Source organism: Terrapene carolina, unplaced genomic scaffold (assembly GCF_002925995.2).
Source record: "Terrapene carolina triunguis isolate 2854851 unplaced genomic scaffold, T_m_triunguis-2.0 Scaffold66, whole genome shotgun sequence".
NCBI classification, from domain to species: domain Eukaryota; kingdom Metazoa; phylum Chordata; order Testudines; family Emydidae; genus Terrapene; species Terrapene triunguis.
The window spans coordinates 16,118,457-16,138,905 of NW_020664417.1; the positions used below are offsets into that span (position 1 = coordinate 16,118,457).

Sequence of the window (20,449 nt, forward strand, 5' to 3'; positions counted from 1 at the left end):
TGCTTAGCAGCCGCTCCAAGATGCTTAGCAGCCGCTCCAAGATGCTTTGGTCCCGGTGATCCGCATTCTGCTGGCGGACTGTCCTTTCACTCTCCCGCCACTCCTGCACTTTTGGATTTTCATTACTTGAATGCTGCATTACTTCATGCAACATGTCTTCCTTGCTTCTACGTGGCCTCTTTCTGATTTTTTGGAGTCTTTCGGCCGGTGATAACACGGACGGCTGAGATCTCAAGGTTGCATCTATAAAGGCAAAATGCAACACTTAACAGAGGCAGCATTGTTCACACCAGACAGAGCAATGATTCCCCCGTACTTAAGGGCAAGCACAGTCTACACAATAGCATAATTTGCCCGTCCCAAAGCGAGCGCACATAACCCACGGGAGCCCCAAAATGGTGAGTAAGCACAGGGTCAAGCGTGACTGATTGTGCCTTGGGGAGAGCTAACAGCAGCAGGGGGCTCCTATACTGAACACTGTCCCCACGAGTTCATCCTGGAAGATATCTCGCTGCTGAGGGTGACCTGGGAGGGTCTTCTACTGCAATGCGGCTTCCGCCCTGGCCCATATGCAGCTTGCCTGTGTGCAGCAATGGTCCCCCCGCCCCCACGGCACAGTGGCGCGGACAAGTTAGCCTGACTGGGACAAGGACCACAGTGGCTCTCCCGAGAAACCTGTGCAAGCGCATTGCCCAAGTTCTGAATGAGACCTTTGAAGAGATCACTGAGGCCGATTACCACAATGTGAGAGTGCACATCAATGCCCTATTCCGCATCTAGGCATGCACGCAGCCCTAACCCTCCTCGCCCCAAGAGCCCGCACCGAATAACTTCCTTCCCAAAATAAAAGCCGCTTACCGGGAACCTCCTCTGGTGTTTGTCCTTCCCCAAGCACCGGCCACCCCGACTGGCTACCTTCCTCCTGGCTTGAGAACAGCTCCTGGCTGCGTGCATCTAGGGATTCCGGGGTGTCTTCCTCCGCCTCAGCACCCTCGCTTCTGCTTTGCTCCTCCTCCCCCTCCTGCCTTGTTGCACTGGGCTCTGAAGTGTCCACGGTGGTCCCCGGAGTGGAGGTGGGGTCGCCCCCAAGTATCGCGTCCAGCTCTTTGTAGAAATGGCAGGGCGTGGGGGCAGCACCGGAGCGGCGGTTTGCCTCGCGGGCTTTGTGGTAGGCATTGCGCAGCTTCTTCACTTTAATCCTGCACTGCAGTGCGTCCCGGTCATGACCCCTTTCCATCATGTCCTTTGATATCTGCTCGAAGGTATCATAATTCCTACGGCTGGAACGCAGCTGGGACTGGACAGCTTCCTCCCCCCAAACACTGATAAGGTCAAGCACCTTGCCATTTCTCCATACTGGGGCTTGCCTGGAGCGTGGAGGCATGGCCACCTGGAAAGATTCGCTGATAGCACTCCACGCCTGGCTGAGCAAACGGGAAGGGGATTTTCAAAATTCCCAGAGAATTTAAAGGGCGAGTCTGACGGTTGGTCACCTGAGGGCAGGGCAGCAGAGTTCGAAATGATGACCAGAGTGGCTAGCACAGGCATTGTGGGACACTTCTGAAGGCCGATCAGAGCACATTATAGGACCAGGGCGTCCACACTGGCGCCGCGGTGCATCAGCGGGGGCTCAGCAAACGTTATTCCACTCGCCGAGGTGGAGTACCAGCAGTGCTGTAGCCGCGGAGTCAGAGCACTCTACGCGCCTTGCCAGTGTGGATGGGTAGTGAGCTAGTGCGCCCGGGGCTCCTTTAATGTGCTGTAACTCACAAGTATAGCCAAGGCCTCAGTTTTTGATAGAGACTATTCAGAGACAGCCAGGAGAGTCTAGGTGTGGTCATTAAACAAGGGCTGATTTAGGAAACATCAGCAGCAATGGTTAAGGATACTTTTTACCATATTAAGGCCTGGTCTACACTGGAAAATTAAGTCAGCTTAACGACATAAGTCAGATGTGTGAAAAACCCACATCCTGAGCGAGGTAGTTAAACCGACCTAACCCCCAGTGCAGACAGCACTAGGTTAACTAAAGAATTCTTCCATCAACCTACCTACTGCCTCTCCCAGACCTGGATTACCTTTGCCAATGATAGAAACCCTCCTGTCGGCACACGTAGTGTCTACACTGAAGCGCTACAGCAGTGCAGCTGTGCAACTGTAGTATTTCAAGTGTAGACAAGCCCCGAACATGTCACCAGATGGCAAACTTCCCTCTTAAATTGTGATTTAGTAACCAGTATGCAGTATCATAGGATTAGTAATGGCATTGCTGAATTATAGCAATGTGCTCTATATTCAGATGCTACTATTATAATCAGGTGTGGTCAAACAGATTCACAATTTATTTGCTGCTTTGTATTTCACACTGCAGGCCTCAGAATTACGTTTACAAAATATTATTCCTGCTGAAAATCCTAGTTATATAGTAAAATAGCAATCTCATCAAAAACTCTAATGACAGAAGAAATGTTTTGCAGTAGGTCCTAAATTTTGAAAAATCCAACATCAAAAATGCTTAAAAGTTATCACATCTATTTAACAGTGTTTCATGCACATACATTATGTGGCTTGCTGATTTCATAAGTACTTCCTCCATCAACAGACTTTCAGTTCCAGTTGATTGATAAAGTATCACAAAATAACTGCACTTAGATAGCAGTGACATTCCATTTGTTACATGGCACATGCCCCACCATCACCAAAATAATTCTGTTTCAGTGTATTTGTTCTTACCACAGGCAATAGTCCAGTAAACCAAGGAGTCTGGCGCCTGGTAGAGGATTCGGTATGGTGCTACCCTAGCACTGGAGTCCAGCACAACATCAAGAGTACCCACTAGGAGACCTGTGGAACAGGAAATTCTGTTGGTGAATGTGACCTGCTAGATTATCTGTTGCATATTAAATTACTACATGACAGATCATTTTTGCCAACAGGTAAAAGATCTATAATCAACATAGATTTCAGCTTTTACATAGGAGTTGATATTAGTTTAAAAAAGAAACCATGCTAAAGAAGAATGAATTTTTTTAAGAAAAAGCATATTTTAAAATTGCTATTTAGCTGTAGCTTCTCAGTTTCACATTCTTTAGGCATTTCCTTAAGATACACTGAACACCCCACAAAAGTTCAAATTTGGAATTTCAGGTAGGAAAAGAATAATCCAAAGATTTCCAGCACAAGTCATCTACTACAGTCTCTGGAACGGGTGTTGAAAACAAGCTTGGCCATGACTATACTTAGGGGCTATTTAACTGTGGTGTAGATGTTCAGGCGTGGGCTCAGGCCTAGGACCTTACAAGGTGGGAAGGTCCCAGAACTCAGGCAGCAGCCCGAGCTTGAACGTCTACACCGCAATTAAACAATCCCTTAGCCCAAGCCCCATGAGCCCCCATCAGCCAGTACAGGCCAGTGTCTAATTGCAGTATTAGACATACCCATACAGTCAAACTCTTTTCAGCAGCAAAGAGGAAAATAAGAACCTATGGACATGTCAAGGAAACCGTTGAAGAGACATTAACAGTTGTGTATCAAGTTCTACTGGATGTCTCCCTGCCCTTAGGGTAGCTAAAGATCTTCTAATCCAGGGCTTTTAGAAGATATTCTGTAAAGGAAAGACAAAAACAAAAGCAAACACAAACAACAAATGGAGGGATGGTTTTTATATTCTTGATTACGTATAAAGAAGACATGGAAGATTTCCCCACCCTCCACAAATTGGATTTCATCTGGTTTTGCTAGATGTTTTGAGGAGGGAGGAGAGAGTGTCTCAAAGAGTAGTATTGTGAGTGCTCTTGCATTGTAGCCAAAGAAGGGTAATGTACCTTTATCAATGGCATCCTTTCTCCAGGTATTCATTAGATACTGTAGTTAAACATGAATCAAAACAAAAACAAAAAAAAGCCTCAAAATTGGAACGTACTGACTAACATTCTCTTCCCTTTTTCAGTTGCCCATTTTCAGTTTTGTGATGTCATAATTGTACTACTTCTCCATTGTGCTGTCTTTCCTGGTAGACAAAACCGGAATTTCTAATATGAAAAAAGAAAAGAACCCTTTCTTCACCCTTCCTCTTTTTTGGGACTGTCAGAGTTCCTTCCCCACTCTGAACTCTGGGGTACAGATGTGGGGACCCGCATGAAAGGCCCCCTAAGCTTATTTTTACCAGCTTAGGTTAAAAAAACTTCCCCAAGGCACAAATTCCTTTCTTGCCTTAGTATCACTGCCACCACCAAGTGATTTAAACAAACATTCAGGGAGGGCCACTTGGAGCCCTACCTTCCCCAAATATCCCCCCCAAGTCCCTACACCCCCTTTCCTGGGGAGGCGTGAGAATAATATCCTCACCAATTGGTACAGGTGAACACAGACCCAAACCCTTGGATCTTAAGAACAATGAAAAAAATCAATCGGGTTCTTAAAAGAAGAATTTTAATTAAAGAAAAGGTAAAAGAATCACCACTGTAAAATCAGGATGGTAAGTACTTTACAGAATAACAAAAGACTCAAAAACATAGAGGATTTCCCCTCTAGGCAAAACTTTAAAGTTACAAAAACAGGGATAAACCTCACTCTTAGCACAGGGAAAATTCACAAGCTAAAACAAAAGGTAATCTAACGCATTTCTTTTCTGCTATTACTTACTATTTCTGCAAGACTAGATGCTTAGTTCAGATATAGCTTAGGGAGATGTATTTTCCCCTGTCCTGTTTCCTGGCTGGCTCTGAGAGAGACACAAAAAAACCTTCCCCCACAGATTTGAAAGTATCTTCTCCCCTTATTGGTCCTTTTGGTCAGGTGCCCCCCAGGTTATCTGAACTTCTTAACCCTTTACACGTAAAAGAGGAATTAACCCTTTACAGGGTAAAGAGGGATTTTATGCTACCCTTAGCGGTATGTTTATGACAGGGAGAAAGTATCCTTTCAGGTTCTCTTTAACATCAGAAAGATACAAAGAGCACAAACCGATCGTTTTCCCTTTTGAGTTGCTTTTAAGTCCAAATGTCAATTAACATTTGGAATTATCCCACCAACAGTCAACGCACAGCAATTAGGAGGCTTTCATTTGATGTATTTCAAACAAACTCATTTATATAGTTCTTCCTGGGCCAGATGGGTTGGGAGGTAATCTCCTCCTCCCGTTGCGTTAATGTCCATCAGCCACCCTTTTTGTCTAAGGAGTCTCAATTATCATGCTGAAGACAGACCTGGATATGTTACCAGAACTTTGGCAAGCAGTGCTAGAAGGATGTATGCCTATAATAGAAGTTGAATAGAAAACAAGAAATACTCTCTATTAAACAAGAGATACTCCACATCAACTGGACAAGTTGGCCTCATTTGACACACCTTAAGTCTAACCTCTTATTTGACTTTTTGACAACTACTGTTTGTTGACCAGATGGCTTCCCCAAACATTCTACAAATACTCCTAGATAAGTTTCGACTCCATTCAAAAACCAATGGGCAAGAATTTAAAATTGTTCCTTTAAAATGTGCATTATCTTGCAACTCATCTACATTAAACAATATTGCCATTACAAGGCCCTGATCCAGTAAAGCACTTAAGCACATGCTTAGTTTTAGGCATATGCGTAGTCCCTTACAACCTTAAAAGGTAAGCATGTGTTTAAGTGCTTTGCTGGACTGGGGTATAGGGCAACGTTTTCTACAAACAAAAATGAACTGCAAAGGAGCTTCTGCTCTGTATTTGCATTAAATGTGTTGCAAGAGTTACACTCAAGCTTCTTCATGCTTTGCAACTCCATGCATTTGCAGACAGTATTAAAAATGCACGTCATGGGGCAATAGCCACATAAATTATTTGTAGGCCATGTGTGCTCTCACTGTGATAAGCAGCACCAGGAGCGCCGCCAGCTTTTTTGCCACCCTAGGCGGCGGAAGTTCCCGCCCCTGAAATACCGACGACGACCAGGGTGGCCGAAGAGCCGGCCACCGCGATCGCCGCCCCCCAAACGTTAGTGCCCTAGGCAACCGCCTAGGTCGCCTAATGGGTTGCGCCAGCCCTGAGCAGCACCATTAAAACTCCTGATTTGGGCTGCAAATTCCCACCTTCATGCAATTAAAAATTTCTCAATTTCTTTCCTGCTGCTGCACTTCCAAAACTGATATGATGTGACTGTGGTCCTAAGGATTCTGCCACCACCTCTGCAAGTATGTCACAGCTGAAAACTAGGACACAGAGCTGAGGACACTGGAGGCAGCACAAACCCATCAGCCTGCTCAGCAGTGTCAAGTCAGGAAAATATCCCCCAACCTAACTCATTCTCACTGAGCTGTTTGAGATTGGGGGAAAGAGAATAAAAAAAAAGGATTAGACACCCCTACGCCATAATTAACTGGAGAAACAGATTGCAGAGCTGCTACTGCTGATGAGGCTAGGGGAAGGAATATTCATAACACTCCACAAAAACCCAGATGATTTCAGTGAATCTCTTCTTTTCCATCTCTTCACTCTTAACAGGTATTTTATGGCTATGACTTTATTTATTTATAAAACTGAACACAGTATTTTGATAGCAAGAAACATTGCTTAGAAATTTGTTTTTTTTAAAATAATGTGTTTGTTCATATGTTATGAAGCCAATTAATATTGCCTATTCAAATCTTACAATTACCCTTGAAGGCTGTCCTTTAGGAACTGCTCCAGTTTACACCATATGTCAGTTTCTTTTGTGCAGGCAGGTGATGCAAGTAGAATGAAATAATAGCTGTTTAAATTGATTCTCTCTCTGAGGAGCCTTGGAACAGAAGTGATTGTATTAATTGTTATCAAAAAAAAAAAAAAAAAGAAAGTCTATTTTAACCATCTCCCAGTTTATTAACTCATGACAGAGCAAGTACATTCTGCTACATATTAGCAATGAATAGATTTGAGAGATCAAACAAAAAGATGTAATTGAAAAAAAATAATCTAAAAATATACTTCTTAATTCACATTAAAACCCTCATTTACCCAAAATAATGTATTACCCAAATCATGGTTACATCCTCTTGCATGAGTTAACCCTTGAATTACACAGCCATTTTTATATCCATGAAAAATTATGGACAAACATGACTACTGTTTGGACTTTTTTTACAGTATTTCAGAATGTTGTATGTTAACAGCAACCTTACAACAAAATAAAGAGATTTCAAGTTTCACAGTACTAAAAACCTATTAGCCCTTATTCATATGACTAGTTCTTGTTGTGAGCAAGAATTACTCAAGTGAGAAAGGGTTTTTAGGCTCAGACCCATAGTAATTAAAATGAGGGCCCTGATCCTGCAAGCACTCACACAGGTGAGTAGTTTAATGCACAGAAGTAATCCCATTAGAGACAGGTGTTTACAGGATCAGAGCCTGAAATACTACACAGATTATGCAAATTACTCTGTGTAGGCAGACTGAATTTGCATGAAACCCCGTTCATTATTGTTGTCAGTCTGCCTGGAGCCAGTTGTGGGTCAGAGCCCTACTTAGCAGTACAGGATATTATCAACTTCCAAATAAGCATATAAAACCACACACACTCTTCTCCTGAATATTTTAACCTACTATTGTTAAAAGTAACTTCTAAAATAACTACACATGAAAGTTACTAGAGGAAAAACATGTTTCTCTTTTTTCAGTTTACTTTATGCTCTTGACAACATGCCACAGTCATCTTTAAATGTTTGCCATGGACAATGTTTCTACTTCCCATTTTTTTCTTTAAGTATATTCAATAATTACAGTTTTCAGTAAAAATGGCGTCTGCAGATTTCGGTGCAGCAATTGGTGTTTTAACTGAAAGCATATTTAGATTTCCCACGAGTAAACAATTATATTCCATCTAGGCAAGTTTTTAATACAGTCCTATAGAGTAATCCTCCATTTGTTTGGTTTTATGAAAACTTTATATTTGAAGATGCACACACAGGCACACACAATCTTCTGGCCCCCGTTAGAGAGCAACCACATCCATATGAGCGGACACTTGTACTTGCACAGAGCCCCTTAGACAAAGAGGTCTTCATGTGGGGTAGAAGGAAGGTCTGACTGCAAGATCAGGGACTTGGACTATATGGCAACTTTTGTTGTTGTTATCTAAAACAGGTTAGACACTGTCACCTGGATGATGAAGTACAGTAACCCTTCAACCTTAAAGTCATTGCACGATACAGCAACAGCTGCCTATTACACAAGCTATTTGTCAAAAAGCTGAGGACAACAGCAGACTGTGAAACTTCCAGTTCAACTTGAAAGTTTTAACTCCGTGATTTTTTTCGAATTTTCCATTCAATCCCAATGATCTATTACTCCCACGACATTCAGTATAATAGGCAACCTGCACTAAGAAAATTGACTCTTATTGAAGACATACGGCACTGCCATGACTGATTTCTCACCGAATATGTTCACTACGGCCTTTGCTGAGCCACCCTGCTAAACTGCCACAGTTACTCCTGCAGAGGATTCATTTCAGGACTATGCAGAGCTCTTCTTAATTCGCATAATTTTACATGTGGCCTACCAAAATAAAGATAACTCACATTTTTCTCTTAGTATTTATTTTAAAAATTTCCATCAATTATATTATTAAAAAAAGACAGTGTCACTCTACGAAGAATTATAACCATAGTGTACAATCCTCAGGTCATCTTCAGTCAGAGATTTATTTTTTTCGATTGCAGTTTAGCATGTAAATCTTTAAGACATAAGAGCAAGTCCAGCACTATATGTTGTATCAACTAAATTCCAACAGAACAAAAATTTAGCCAGATTGTGACGCTCCCCTCCTCCCCCCGTCACATTGGTGAGCAGCTACTCAAACAAGCAGTCCCATTGACTTCAGCAGACCTACTCACAGAACCACTCGCTTCTATGACTGGGGAGGGAGGGGAAGTGTCCCAAACTAGCCCTAGGAGAGCATGCAAAATCAGGTCACTTATTAGTAATTTTTCAAAACATTCGTATTACTTTTCAGTGTGATGTTTTAAACACTAAATAAAAGACGTACTATTCAATGGCCTCCCACACGTGAAGTGTGTTGATAGTCCCCTTCCCTTTCCACTATACATCGTGAGCCCATAATGGGTACTTCTGTAAATAGTAATCAAATACCCTGTCAAAGTTCAGGACAACTGCACCTGTATTTCCCCCTCCATGGTCCAGCAAGGGCACCCACTTTTAGTCTTCTGGCTCCCCCCCCTCAGCCATCACCTCTCTTGGGCAGAGATTCACATCTCGCTCCCTCTGATTGGTTTTTTTCAGGCTGCACAATTCCATGCCTTCGCTGTAGCAGTGAACCAGAATGCCTAGACAGGCCAACTTCAGTGTTTTGCTTTCTCTTCAGAGACTATAAGCAGTGTAATTGCCCACAGTTTCAAGTTACCACATAGCTCTAAGCAAGCACATTTATTAAGCTGAAAGCATTAGAGAGAAAACATTAAAAACAGTAAAAGAACCTACATCCATATTAATAAGACTACCAGAGATCACCCACCCAACTCCAACAAGGGCTCTGGTCAGCGAACAATACATCAAACCCCACAAAGGGGTTATTCTGTGCTGACAAGTTCATAACAGCTTTATCTCAGTACAAGCATCCCTCAGGAATGTGTTAGGGCTAGTCTACACTGGCAGCGCTTTAACATGGCTTGTGTGGTCACGGCAAAGTGCTAGGAGAGAGCTCTCCCAGCACTCTAAAAAACCCACCTCCACGAGGGGCGTAGCTACCAGCGCTGGTGCAGTGTCTACGCTGGTGCAGTGTCTACACTGGCACTTTACAGCGCCAAAACTTGTTGCGCTCAGGGGGGTATTTTTTCATAACTCTGAGCGAGAAAGTTGCAGCGTAAATTGCCAGTGTAGACAAGCCCTACGTCTTTCCTTTATACAGCTTTGGCCTTTGATCTTCAGATTCCAGGAACAGATAATCAGCAGAAAAGGGGCCCCTCCTTAGGGCACAGCTTCAAAAGGCTGGGTACCTGTATAACTGGAGGTGGGAATTTGCATTCACCTCCCCCTGGAGATTTTACCAGCAAACCACTTGACACTGTTTTTCCAAGTCCATTCTTGTCTGACCCATTATTCAATATAGTCCTTTGAAGTTCACACTTCCCAGTGCTCAAAAATAATACATTACCTTTGCATTCAATACAATGGACTCCAACGATACTTCAACTTAATTCAGTAAGACTTTTCAGGACTATTGCAGGAAATTGCCCCATCTGTCACACTTCCAGTACAGTTGCTAAAGATGTAGGAAGCTCTACCAAAGAGGCTAAGGATCATGTAGGTCTGTAGAATTAACTACTTTGTCTCCCCTAGAGGCAATCTTTGATGAAGCTATGCTGATTTACACCATGACCTGGCCCTAAGAATTAAATTTTGTACAGCTTTAATAGGTTGTGAAAAAGAGTTGGCCTAAAGCTTGGATATCATTAGCGAGGTTATAAAAATAGTGATTCACAACAACAACAAAAACAAAATAGCCAAGATGTTCAGTATGAGAAGGTAATTTTATTTTCCTTAGTCACTACAATGAATCATTATTTTCCCCTACTTTTGCAAGGCAATCCTCGTGGTTGATTAGGTAATCAACTCACTCATTTATTTTTATTACAGGAAGAGGTCCAATGACATACCTGTCAAAGGCCAGTGTAAACAACACTCAAAACTCCACAATTAATATTATGAATCAAATCTTATTTCCCTTACTCGTGTGAGTAGTTCTAGGGACTTCATTAATGACACTAGATCAGTGGTTCTCAACCACGGGTACATGTATCCCTGGGTGTATGCAGAGGTCTTCCAGGGGGTACATCAACTCATCTAGATATTTGCCTAGTTTTACAACAGGCTACATCAAAAGCACAAGCAAAGTAAATACAAACTAAAATTTGATACAATGACTTGTTATACTGCTCTGTATACATTCACTGAAATGTAAGTACAATATTTATATTCCAATTGATTTATTTGATAATTATATGGTAAAAATGAGAAAGTAAGCAATTTTTCAGTAACAGTGTGCTGTGACACTTTTGTATGTTTATGTCTGATTTTGTAAGCAAGTAGTTTTAAAGTGAGGTGATACTTGGGGGTATGCAAGACAAATCAAACTCCTGAAAGGGGTACAGTAGTCTGGAAAGGTTGAGAGCCGCTGCACTAGATTAATAAATTGACGCCATTCTCAAAAAATTTATTAAACTTTTACTAGCTGGAAAACCAAACATTCTAGTCTGACAATAGTGCGGACAGAGTGGTTTAAAAGCAACATCTTGTGGAGAAACCCAGCCCCTGCCACCTTCAACTTTTGAGAAGCAAGGAAGGTGCTGGAATTTCTACCAGGGTGCCATTCCCACATTCTGCTTGGAGAGGAAGTGTCTCAGCAACTGGCTAGGTGGCTGATAGATATGAAGATTCTGTTTGAAGAGGACTGTTAACGGGAACAAGGAATCTTTCAGTTCACACCTGCAGCATCCACAGAGCACTTTGGCCCATGGGGCTGTTCACACCCCATAGTCCAAACCCTAGTGCAGTGTACACAATCCCTTATAGAGGAAGAAACCCTTAGATTAGCAAAACCTATATCTTCACTAACAATGTTAAAGCGCTGCCATGGCAGAGCTTTAACGTGGCTGTGTAGTCGCAGCACCAGCGTTGGGCGAGAGCTCTCCCGCCTCCACGAGGGGAGTAGCTACCAGCGCTGGTGCACTGTCTACACTGCCACTTTACAGCGCTGAAACTTGCAGCACTTTTTCACACCCCGAGCGAGAAAGTTGCAGCGCTGTAAAGTGGCACTGTAGACAAGGCCTAAGGGTTTGCCTAGAAAGGAACGTTTTAGCAGTAATTATACATTTAGCTTGAATCCCTTCCCAAGCAACATCAATTAAGCCAAAAAAAGATATCAATACCAGAATAAAAGAGTTCACATGGGGGGGTTATACAGATTTAACTATATCCATTTACATTCCTACCTTAGATTATACAAAAACAAACCAAACAACCCCCTCACACACAACACAACATTTTTTCTAATGTAGACAAGATCTAATCCCCCCCACCCCCATAACCTTCTGTTTTTAAGTCTTCTACCCATGTGAATACTTTCAGTGCCTGCCTCTGTTCATATCTTTTCCCCCCAAGCGGTCATAATATGAAATTGACATGGCTCAACAGTTTATTTGATGACCACAGGCTTCTGAATAGCCAAAATGAAACTGACCTAAGTCTAATTATTTTCACTCTGCTGCTGTTTGGCAAAGCTACTACTAAGCAGGACTGGAGCAGTCTGGCTGCAAACTGAGGAAGACAAAACTGAATTTATGTACATGACAGTCTTTGTCAATGCTAGGTGTTAAGTAGCATTTTAAAATGTATAAAAATGTTAATATTTTAAAATACCACTTGTTTCCCCAGTGTAGCCAAACCCAGAATGTGTATACACACAATAATCGTAGATGCCTTTAAAATTATATCAAAAGGGTGTAAGAAGATCTGGTGTTCTTTCCACTGAGTCCCCAAGTATCTCCGTTTAACAGACTCTGATGGGGACATTAAGTCATGAATGATACATTAGAAGTATATGGGTCCCAGAAGAAAACCCAACAGACCTGCTAAGTTTTTTTTTTCCTTTTAAGTAAGAAGTGGGGAGGGATTGGGTGGAGGGAGTGAAGACAGAATATGGCAGAAGAGAGAATATTAGTCTGGGTGTGTGAAAGGTCACAGCTGATTAAAATCAAGGTTCCGATACTTAAACACACTCATATGCCTCAAGAATATAAATGGTGACCTACATATGTTTAATTTGTTATTTGCACAAATTGTAATTGTATTATTTTATTTCAAGTTACATAAAGCACGAGTTCTTCATTGAAAACTATGTACCTAATGAGTTTGAATATAAAATCCTAGCAGTCTGTGCTAAACAGGAATGAAAACAGCAGGTGCAAAATCTGCAAAAGAATGAAACACCTTTCATAGAGTGAGATGACAAGTTGGACTAAAGGGTGATTTTTCAAAAAAGTTTTAAGTATCTACAAATAAAGGTTTGTAAACAATGCTTTCCTCAGCCACAAGAAATCCTTTAGCTGTACTTGGGAGGAAACTGTATTCCTTCTCCAAACTTGGGGTAACAATGTCTTGGCATAACATCAACAGTTACCACATAATGGTACTGTGCAGGGTAACAATAATATTTTCATTTCATGTCACGTAAACTTGGCATTCACCAACAAGAACCAGTCAACCAGTCTCTTTCCATTCCTCCTTTCCAATGTAACAGCGACAATCCTCATTCCCCACCACAAAGAAATATCTGGCGAGAATAGACAATGTTACACCAGCAAATCAGCCATCTGGTGTCTACCAAGTACTAGAAAGATCTTTGGCAACATTTTCTGGACTTGCAGTATTACTTTGCAGCTTGCAATGAGCGCTTTCATACATGGTGATCCAGCTGCTAGCATAAATACTTCATTTACAAAACAATTCATACCACAGACATGACTCTTGAAAATAAACACAAAATCTGCTACTTGCCTAGGGATCCAAACATACTTTAACAAGTGGTCACTTTAAAAAGAAGAAAAAAAAAAAGCAACCACATTTCATATCAAGCTACCACATTTTTAGCAAAAGGAATATGCTTCTCCTCTTTTTGTTTACACAAATCAGTCATAGAAACCACAACCCCTGACTTTCTACCTGTGCACTTTATACAAATGTGTTTGTTTCCATTACCAATTAGAAGTGCACAATACTATTTCCCTATGATATTCTCTCCAAAATAAATCTGGCAAGCTTTGCTATAGAAGAAAGCGGATATCCAGAGACTTCTCTTTAACCTATTTGTTGTGTTAAAATTAAGCACTACATTTTAAGAAAAAAAAAAACCCCCCAAAATCTGGTTATTTCATTTATAAATGCCTAAGGCATGCACAGGAATATTGTATCAAGGATTGAGCTCTGTGCCACCATGGGGAAGATCCAAGTTCTACTTCATCTCTCAATGTCTCACTGCCCAAGGGTGAAAATCCCATGCAGATACTTGACCCTCACAGGGAAGGAGTACTTTGTGTTGCCCAACCACAGCCAATTTGTATCCATCTAGTTCTGGCCAAAGATCTCTTAGGTCAAGAGAACTGGTTGCTGTCAAACTGGGAGAGGAATGGAAATCTGAAGTGTGGAAAAACAGAAGATGCCATAGGGATATGGGGGATCCCTACAACCATGGAGGAAGATAATACAATAAAGTTCTTTGCCATATTGATAAAGAGAGAGAAGATCAAACTCCATGTCTGAGGGTCAGACACTTCATACGATATACAGGAACAGCTTGCAAGCCTAGTGCAAAAAGTGACATGTGATTTCACTATGAACAATGTTAATCAAACACTGATTTTTTTTAAACCACAAAAATAAGCTTTTAGTTTTATCCTGAAAAATTAATGAAGTGATTCAAGATAAAGGGTGAGTTTACAGCGTGGCTATTAAAACCCAATTTACCAAAAGCCATGTCCATTTTTTCCCCTCTTATTGAAAGAAAAAAACCCAACAACTCATATCTTCTATTAGGGCTTGTCTGCAAAAGAACATTACAGTGGTATAATGTAAACTGATTTTTAAACCTATATAGTTACACTGGTATAAAAACCTATGTGGGCACTCTGATTTTAGTATATGAGTGCATAAGAGCAATTTTAACTAAACCAAAATAATCACCTTAAGCTAGTTATTATAATTTATTATTTTTATTGTGGTAGCTCACAGGAGCCCCAGTCAGTGTAGACATTTGGACTTGAGCTGGAGCCGGAGCGCAAAGTCTACACTGCAATTGGAAAATCACGGGAGACGGGAGAGATTCCAGAAGACTGGAAAAGGGCAAATATAGTGCCCATCTATAAAAAGGGAAATAAAAACAACCCAGGAAACTACAGACCAGTTAGTTTAACTTCTGTGCCAGGGAAGATAATGGAGCAAGTAATTAAGGAAATCATCTGCAAACACTTGGAAGGTAGTAAGGTGATAGGGAACAGCCAGCATGGATTTGTAAAGAACAAATCATGTCACACCAATCTGATAGCTTTCTTCGATAGGATAACGAGTCTTGTGGATAAGGGAGAAGCTGTGGATGTGGTATACCTAGACTTTAGTAAGGCATTTGATACGGTCTCGCACGATATTCTTATCGACAAACTAGGCAAATACAATTTAGATGGGGCTACTATAAGGTGGGTGCATAACTGGCTGGATAACCGTACTCAGAGAGTTGTTATTAATGGTTCCCAATCCTGCTGGAAAGGCATAACGAGTGGGGTTCCGCAGGGGTCTGTTTTGGGACCGGCTCTGTTCAATATCTTCATTAACGACTTAGATATTGGCATAGAAAGTACGCTTATTAAGTTTGCGGATGATACCAAACTGGGAGGGATTGCAACTGCTTTGGAGGACAGGGTCATAATTCAAAATGATCTGGACAAATTGGAGAAATGGTCTGAGTTAAACAGGATGAAGTTTAACAAAGACAAATGCAAAGTGCTCCACTTAGGAAGAAAAAATCAGTTTCACACATACAGAATGGGAAGAGACTGTCTAGGAAGGAGTACGGCAGAAAGGGATCTAGGGGTTATAGTGGACCACAAGCTAAATATGAGTCAACAGTGTGATGCTGTTGCAAAAAAAGAAAACATGATTCTGGGATGTATTAACAGGTGTGTTGTTAGCAAGACACGTGAAGTCATTCTTCCGCTCTACTCTGCTCTGGTTAGGCCTCAGCTGGAGTATTGTGTCCAGTTCTGGGCACCGCATTTCAAGAAAGATGTGGAGAAATTGGAAAGGGTCCAGAGAAGAGCAACAAGAATGATTAAAGGTCTGGAGAACATGACCTATGAAGGAAGGCTGAAAGAATTGGGTTTGTTTAGTTTGGAAAAGAGAAGACTGAGAGGGGACATGATAGCAGTTTTCAGGTATCTAAAAGGGTGTCATAAGGAGGAGTGAGAAAACTTGTTCACCTTAGCCTCTGAGGATAGAACAAGAAGCAATGGGCTTAAACTGCAGCAAGGGAGGTCTAGGTTGGACATTAGGAAAAAGTTCCTAACTGTCAGGGTGGTTAAACACTGGAATAAATTGCCTAGGGAGGTTGTGGAATCTCCATCTCTGAAGATATTTAAGAGTAGGTTAGATAAATGTCTATCAGGGATGGTCTAGACAGTATTTGGTCCTGCCATGCGGGCAGGGGACTGGACTCGATGACCTCTCGAGGTCCCTTCCAGTCCTAGAATCTATGAATCTATGAAAAACAAAAACAAAAATCAAAAGCCTAGAGAGAATAATATTTCATGTGTGAAAAACTGCTAGCAGTAAAGGAAAGATTTAGTTATTTATTACCATTACCACATTCCCAGGTGAAGTGCAATTCAAGGCAAGGTGCATATACAAACAAATACACATGAACAGCAGTTTACAACAAATATATGGGACTGTATAGAACAGTCTGTCATAGGACAATATGCACTATATACTGTTTATTATATACACTGGAGTTCACATGGTCCACTTAATGGCATACAATACATCTCAAGAATCAAAACTCCAGAACAAAGGGAACATCCAACTTCTTTGAGTTATTTCTGAACTTCAGTTTCTTATCCGATAATGTGGGCCTATCGGACACTGAGAAGAAGAAGATGCGATAGCCTGGTTTACTCCAAAAGAATGGAACAGTCCTACCCCTACTCAAAGATGTAAGTATAGACTCAAAAGAATACATTTTCAGAAGTGGCCTCTAAATCTGTACAGTTATATCACCACCCACAACACTGCATACATAATTGTACATATACACAGAATCCTGGATATGCATGCATGCTGCATTTTTTTTTTTGTAGACCAGTTGAGAATAAGGCCCCAAATGTTTGCAATAACTGTTCCTCTGATTGAAAAGATACTACAGTAGCTCCTCACTTAAAGTCGTCCTGGTTAACGTTTCGTTGTTACGTTGCTGATCAATTAGGGAACATGCTCGTTTACAGTTGTGTAATGCTCCCTTCTAACGTCGTTTGGCAGCCGCCTACTTTGTCTACTGCTTGCAGGAAGAGTAGCCCGTTGCAGCTAGCTGGTGGGGGCTTTGAACCAGGGTGGATCAGCAGTCCCCGCCATCAGCTCCCCGCTCCCCTAAGTTCCCTGTGCAGCAGCTGCCCAGCAAGCTAGCAATTGCAGCTGTCCCTCCCCCCACTGCCATGTGCTGCTCCTGCCCTCTGCCTTGGAGCTGCTCCCCGAGACTCCTGATTGCTGTGCAGGGGGAGGGAAGGAAGAGGGGGGCTAATGTCAGGGTGTCCCCCTCCCCCCTGCTCCCCGCTTACCCCATCTTCCATAGAGTGGGGGGACACACCAGGGCTCAGGATGGAGGGAGCTTGCAGCAGCTGTGGTCTCAGCAAGCTGATCTAATTAACAAGGCAGTGTACTTAAAGGGGAAATGCGCATATCTCCCTCCATTCCTGCTGCCTTGTAGAGTGTGAGAGTTAACCCTTGAGGGTTCAGCCAATTGCCAGTTCATCATTTAGCAGTAAGGGAAATACTCCACCCTCTAACTCCTCCACCTCAACCAAGTTTCACAATCATCATCACTGTGTACCAGTATTAAATTGTTTGTTTAAAACTTATACTGTGTATATATATATATATAGATAGATATAGATATACGAGTCTTTTGTCTGAAAAAAATTTCCCTGGAACCTAACCCCCTCATTTACATTAATTTTTAAGGGGAAATTGGATTCGCTTAACATCGTTTTGCTTAACATCGCATTTTTCAGGAACATAACTACAACGTTAAGTGAGGAGTTACTGTATATTATTAGGATAATGGAAAGAATCGTAAGAAGCAATCATGCAAACCATGGGATTAGAATATGTGATGAATGCTTTGGCAAGTTTACGAATAGCAGACTTCTGAGGGGATTTGTCACTCGTGTCCATAATTTCCATGAAAGGAAATGCCAGCAGCCAATATGGAGTGACTGCTGATAACTTATCATGGCCAAGGAGAAGCAGTATTTCAGCCACTCTTTATGAAGAAAATAGGTAGGTTCAGGGGTGCTGGAACAAGTTGTATAGTGGGGGTGCTGAGAGCCATTGAACCAAACTGTAAAACCCTGTATATGATAGAAACCACTTCAAGCCAGGGAGTGGGGCAGCACCTCTCCCCCCCCCAACCCTAGTCCCAACACCTATGAGTAGGTTCATCAACATACAATGCTGATGGGTGAAGAATGAACAAATATCCCTGAGCTTGTCACTACAATTGGAAAAAATCACCCTACAAAGGCACTTATTAGATTGTAAATTTTCAAGCAAGGACAACATACCAGGCCCAAATAAAAATGGAATTCTTTAATAAAGCTACATAGAGCTTAGCACCAAAAATGCAAGCACTCCACAATATGCATTTTGACTAGTTTAGAGAAATTTTGTTTCAGCATACACGGATTAAGCGGGGGGCAAAAAATCTTAAAAGAATAAGTTTCACTTATTCAGAGATTTGTATTGATTCAGGAAGAACAGTTGGTAATAAAATTGAGTTGAGTTCTACATTCCCAATTCATGTGTTTTTTTAATCTAGAAAAATGCATAATTTTCAAGGCCTATCTTTTTTATGTCACACACACACACACATCATAGGTAGGGCAGTGTTGAATCCAAATATTAAATGTATATGTTACATACCATTTAAATAAATACTATCAGGGTGAGATGATCCCAGTAATGTAAAGCTTTCAGTGCTGATGGTAATTTATACTGGCCAAAATATACTAAATATTTAGAGAACTCATACAATCATAATATGAATGAAAAGTTACTCTTGAGAACACATACATTATCTAGGATATCCCAAAAGGGACATACAGTAGATATTCAAAAGCAAAACTGCTCCCTTACTGCCAGATATGTATCTATGACTAGGTTGTTTTTTTTAAAAATTAATATGTACTAATAGAAAAGCAAGCTCATCAAAATACAAGAATGTCTGCAAATTTGCAGGTGAATGTATCAAGAGATCAAATACCATTATTTTGTTTTCTAGCTAATCTTATGCAATTACAGATATCACAGAAATTGTAAAGTACTAGGGAAACCTTTACAGTATTTACAAATAATGATAAATTATTTTAATACTACCCTATTACTACAGCACTCTGCTAACTGTCAAGTAGTAACCCCTCAATGACTCCACTGGAATAACATTTTCCCTGGCAGAGAGATAAGAACTCTTGGGAATGTGGTGAAAAATAGTTATAGCTCCCTAATCACAAAACCTGATGATTACATTTCCCCCCCAATACCATTATTTTAATTCACACAGCTCCCCTCACCTGAATTCACCCTCTCTCCCTTGACACCTCTACTGTCTTATTGTTACTGATGTGGGAAATGATTATCCTCTGACAAATTATTCACTAAACAATAACCTAACAGCAGCAGCACTGGATATATGGCTCCTGCGATTAAATAAGTGATGATAAAACCAAAAAGAAGAGAGGCAGGAGGGGATCTGGTGTAGCTGTAGAGTCAGAAGCACTGCATGAGAGAAAAGACAGTCAGGATTTTCCCTGTTACCTGTGTCAGATACACGCACTGCCTAGGTGGGGCACGCTTCTGTTCTCAATAGTCATTATTACAACAAAATGCCAGATGCTGAGCTCAAATAAAATTAAGATTGGGCCAAATTACCTAAAGGCAAAGTAGGCTAGAAATGCAGTGTGTGGATATATAGAGAGGAGCCCTCTTCTCCCTTACCAGCCAGTCCTCCGCCGCCTCCATCTCCTCCATGCCCCTTTCTCCTCTGCAGGATGAAGTAAGGGTTGGCCCTCTCCGTGACCCACAGGGCGTTTGCCAGCAGCACCTCCCCGGGGTTCACCCACATGCTCCCGGCAGAGACAAAAGGCAGCTTGAGATGGCTGGTTTTGAAGGTTTAAATCATTCACGAAGCGGTTGGGCCAGGAGGATGCTGGCGAAATGCAGGTCACATTAACGCGCCGTCCGACCCAGCTGAGAGACAACAAAGCCCCAGACAGAGCGAGCGAGCGAGCCAGGAGGACGGAAAGGAAGCAGCGGCCTCTCTGTGACCCCCCCGCCACCGCCTAACCACCCACCGGAGCCCAGCCGGCCGCTCCCGATCAGCGCTGTCACAATCCTAGAGCAAAGGCAGCAGCAGCGAGAGGCGGCGGTGGCAGGATCAGCAACGCAGCGATGAGAACAGCAGTGACATCAGCACCAGCGGCCGCGGAGCCCAGCCGCGCTGCCTCCCCTCGCCCAGCCCTGCCTGCGCCATGCACCAGGCACCCTCGCAGGCAGCAGCGCCAGGGGAAGGCTCTGATTGCAGAAGTGACGGGCGCCCTCCCCACCCGCAATAAAAGGACAGGCTCAGAGGCGACTCGTACACAGTGGGCACAGCACCAC

General features: G+C 42.1%; 1 protein-coding gene across 1 annotated transcript in view; it reads right to left on the reverse strand.

Moving 5' to 3' along the window:
• TBC1D9 (TBC1 domain family member 9) overlaps window positions 1–20,106 on the reverse strand; it is an 86,136-nt gene extending 66,030 nt beyond the window's left edge. The window contains exons 1-2 of the mRNA XM_024208115.2: window positions 19,787–20,106; window positions 2,734–2,844 (exon numbers count right to left, since the gene is read on the reverse strand). Of these exons, the coding sequence (XP_024063883.1) occupies window positions 2,734–2,844; window positions 19,787–19,913 (238 nt within the window). The 5' untranslated portion in view covers window positions 19,914–20,106. The remainder of the gene's footprint in view (window positions 1–2,733; window positions 2,845–19,786) is intronic.
• Window positions 20,107–20,449: the final 343 nt, after the last annotated feature.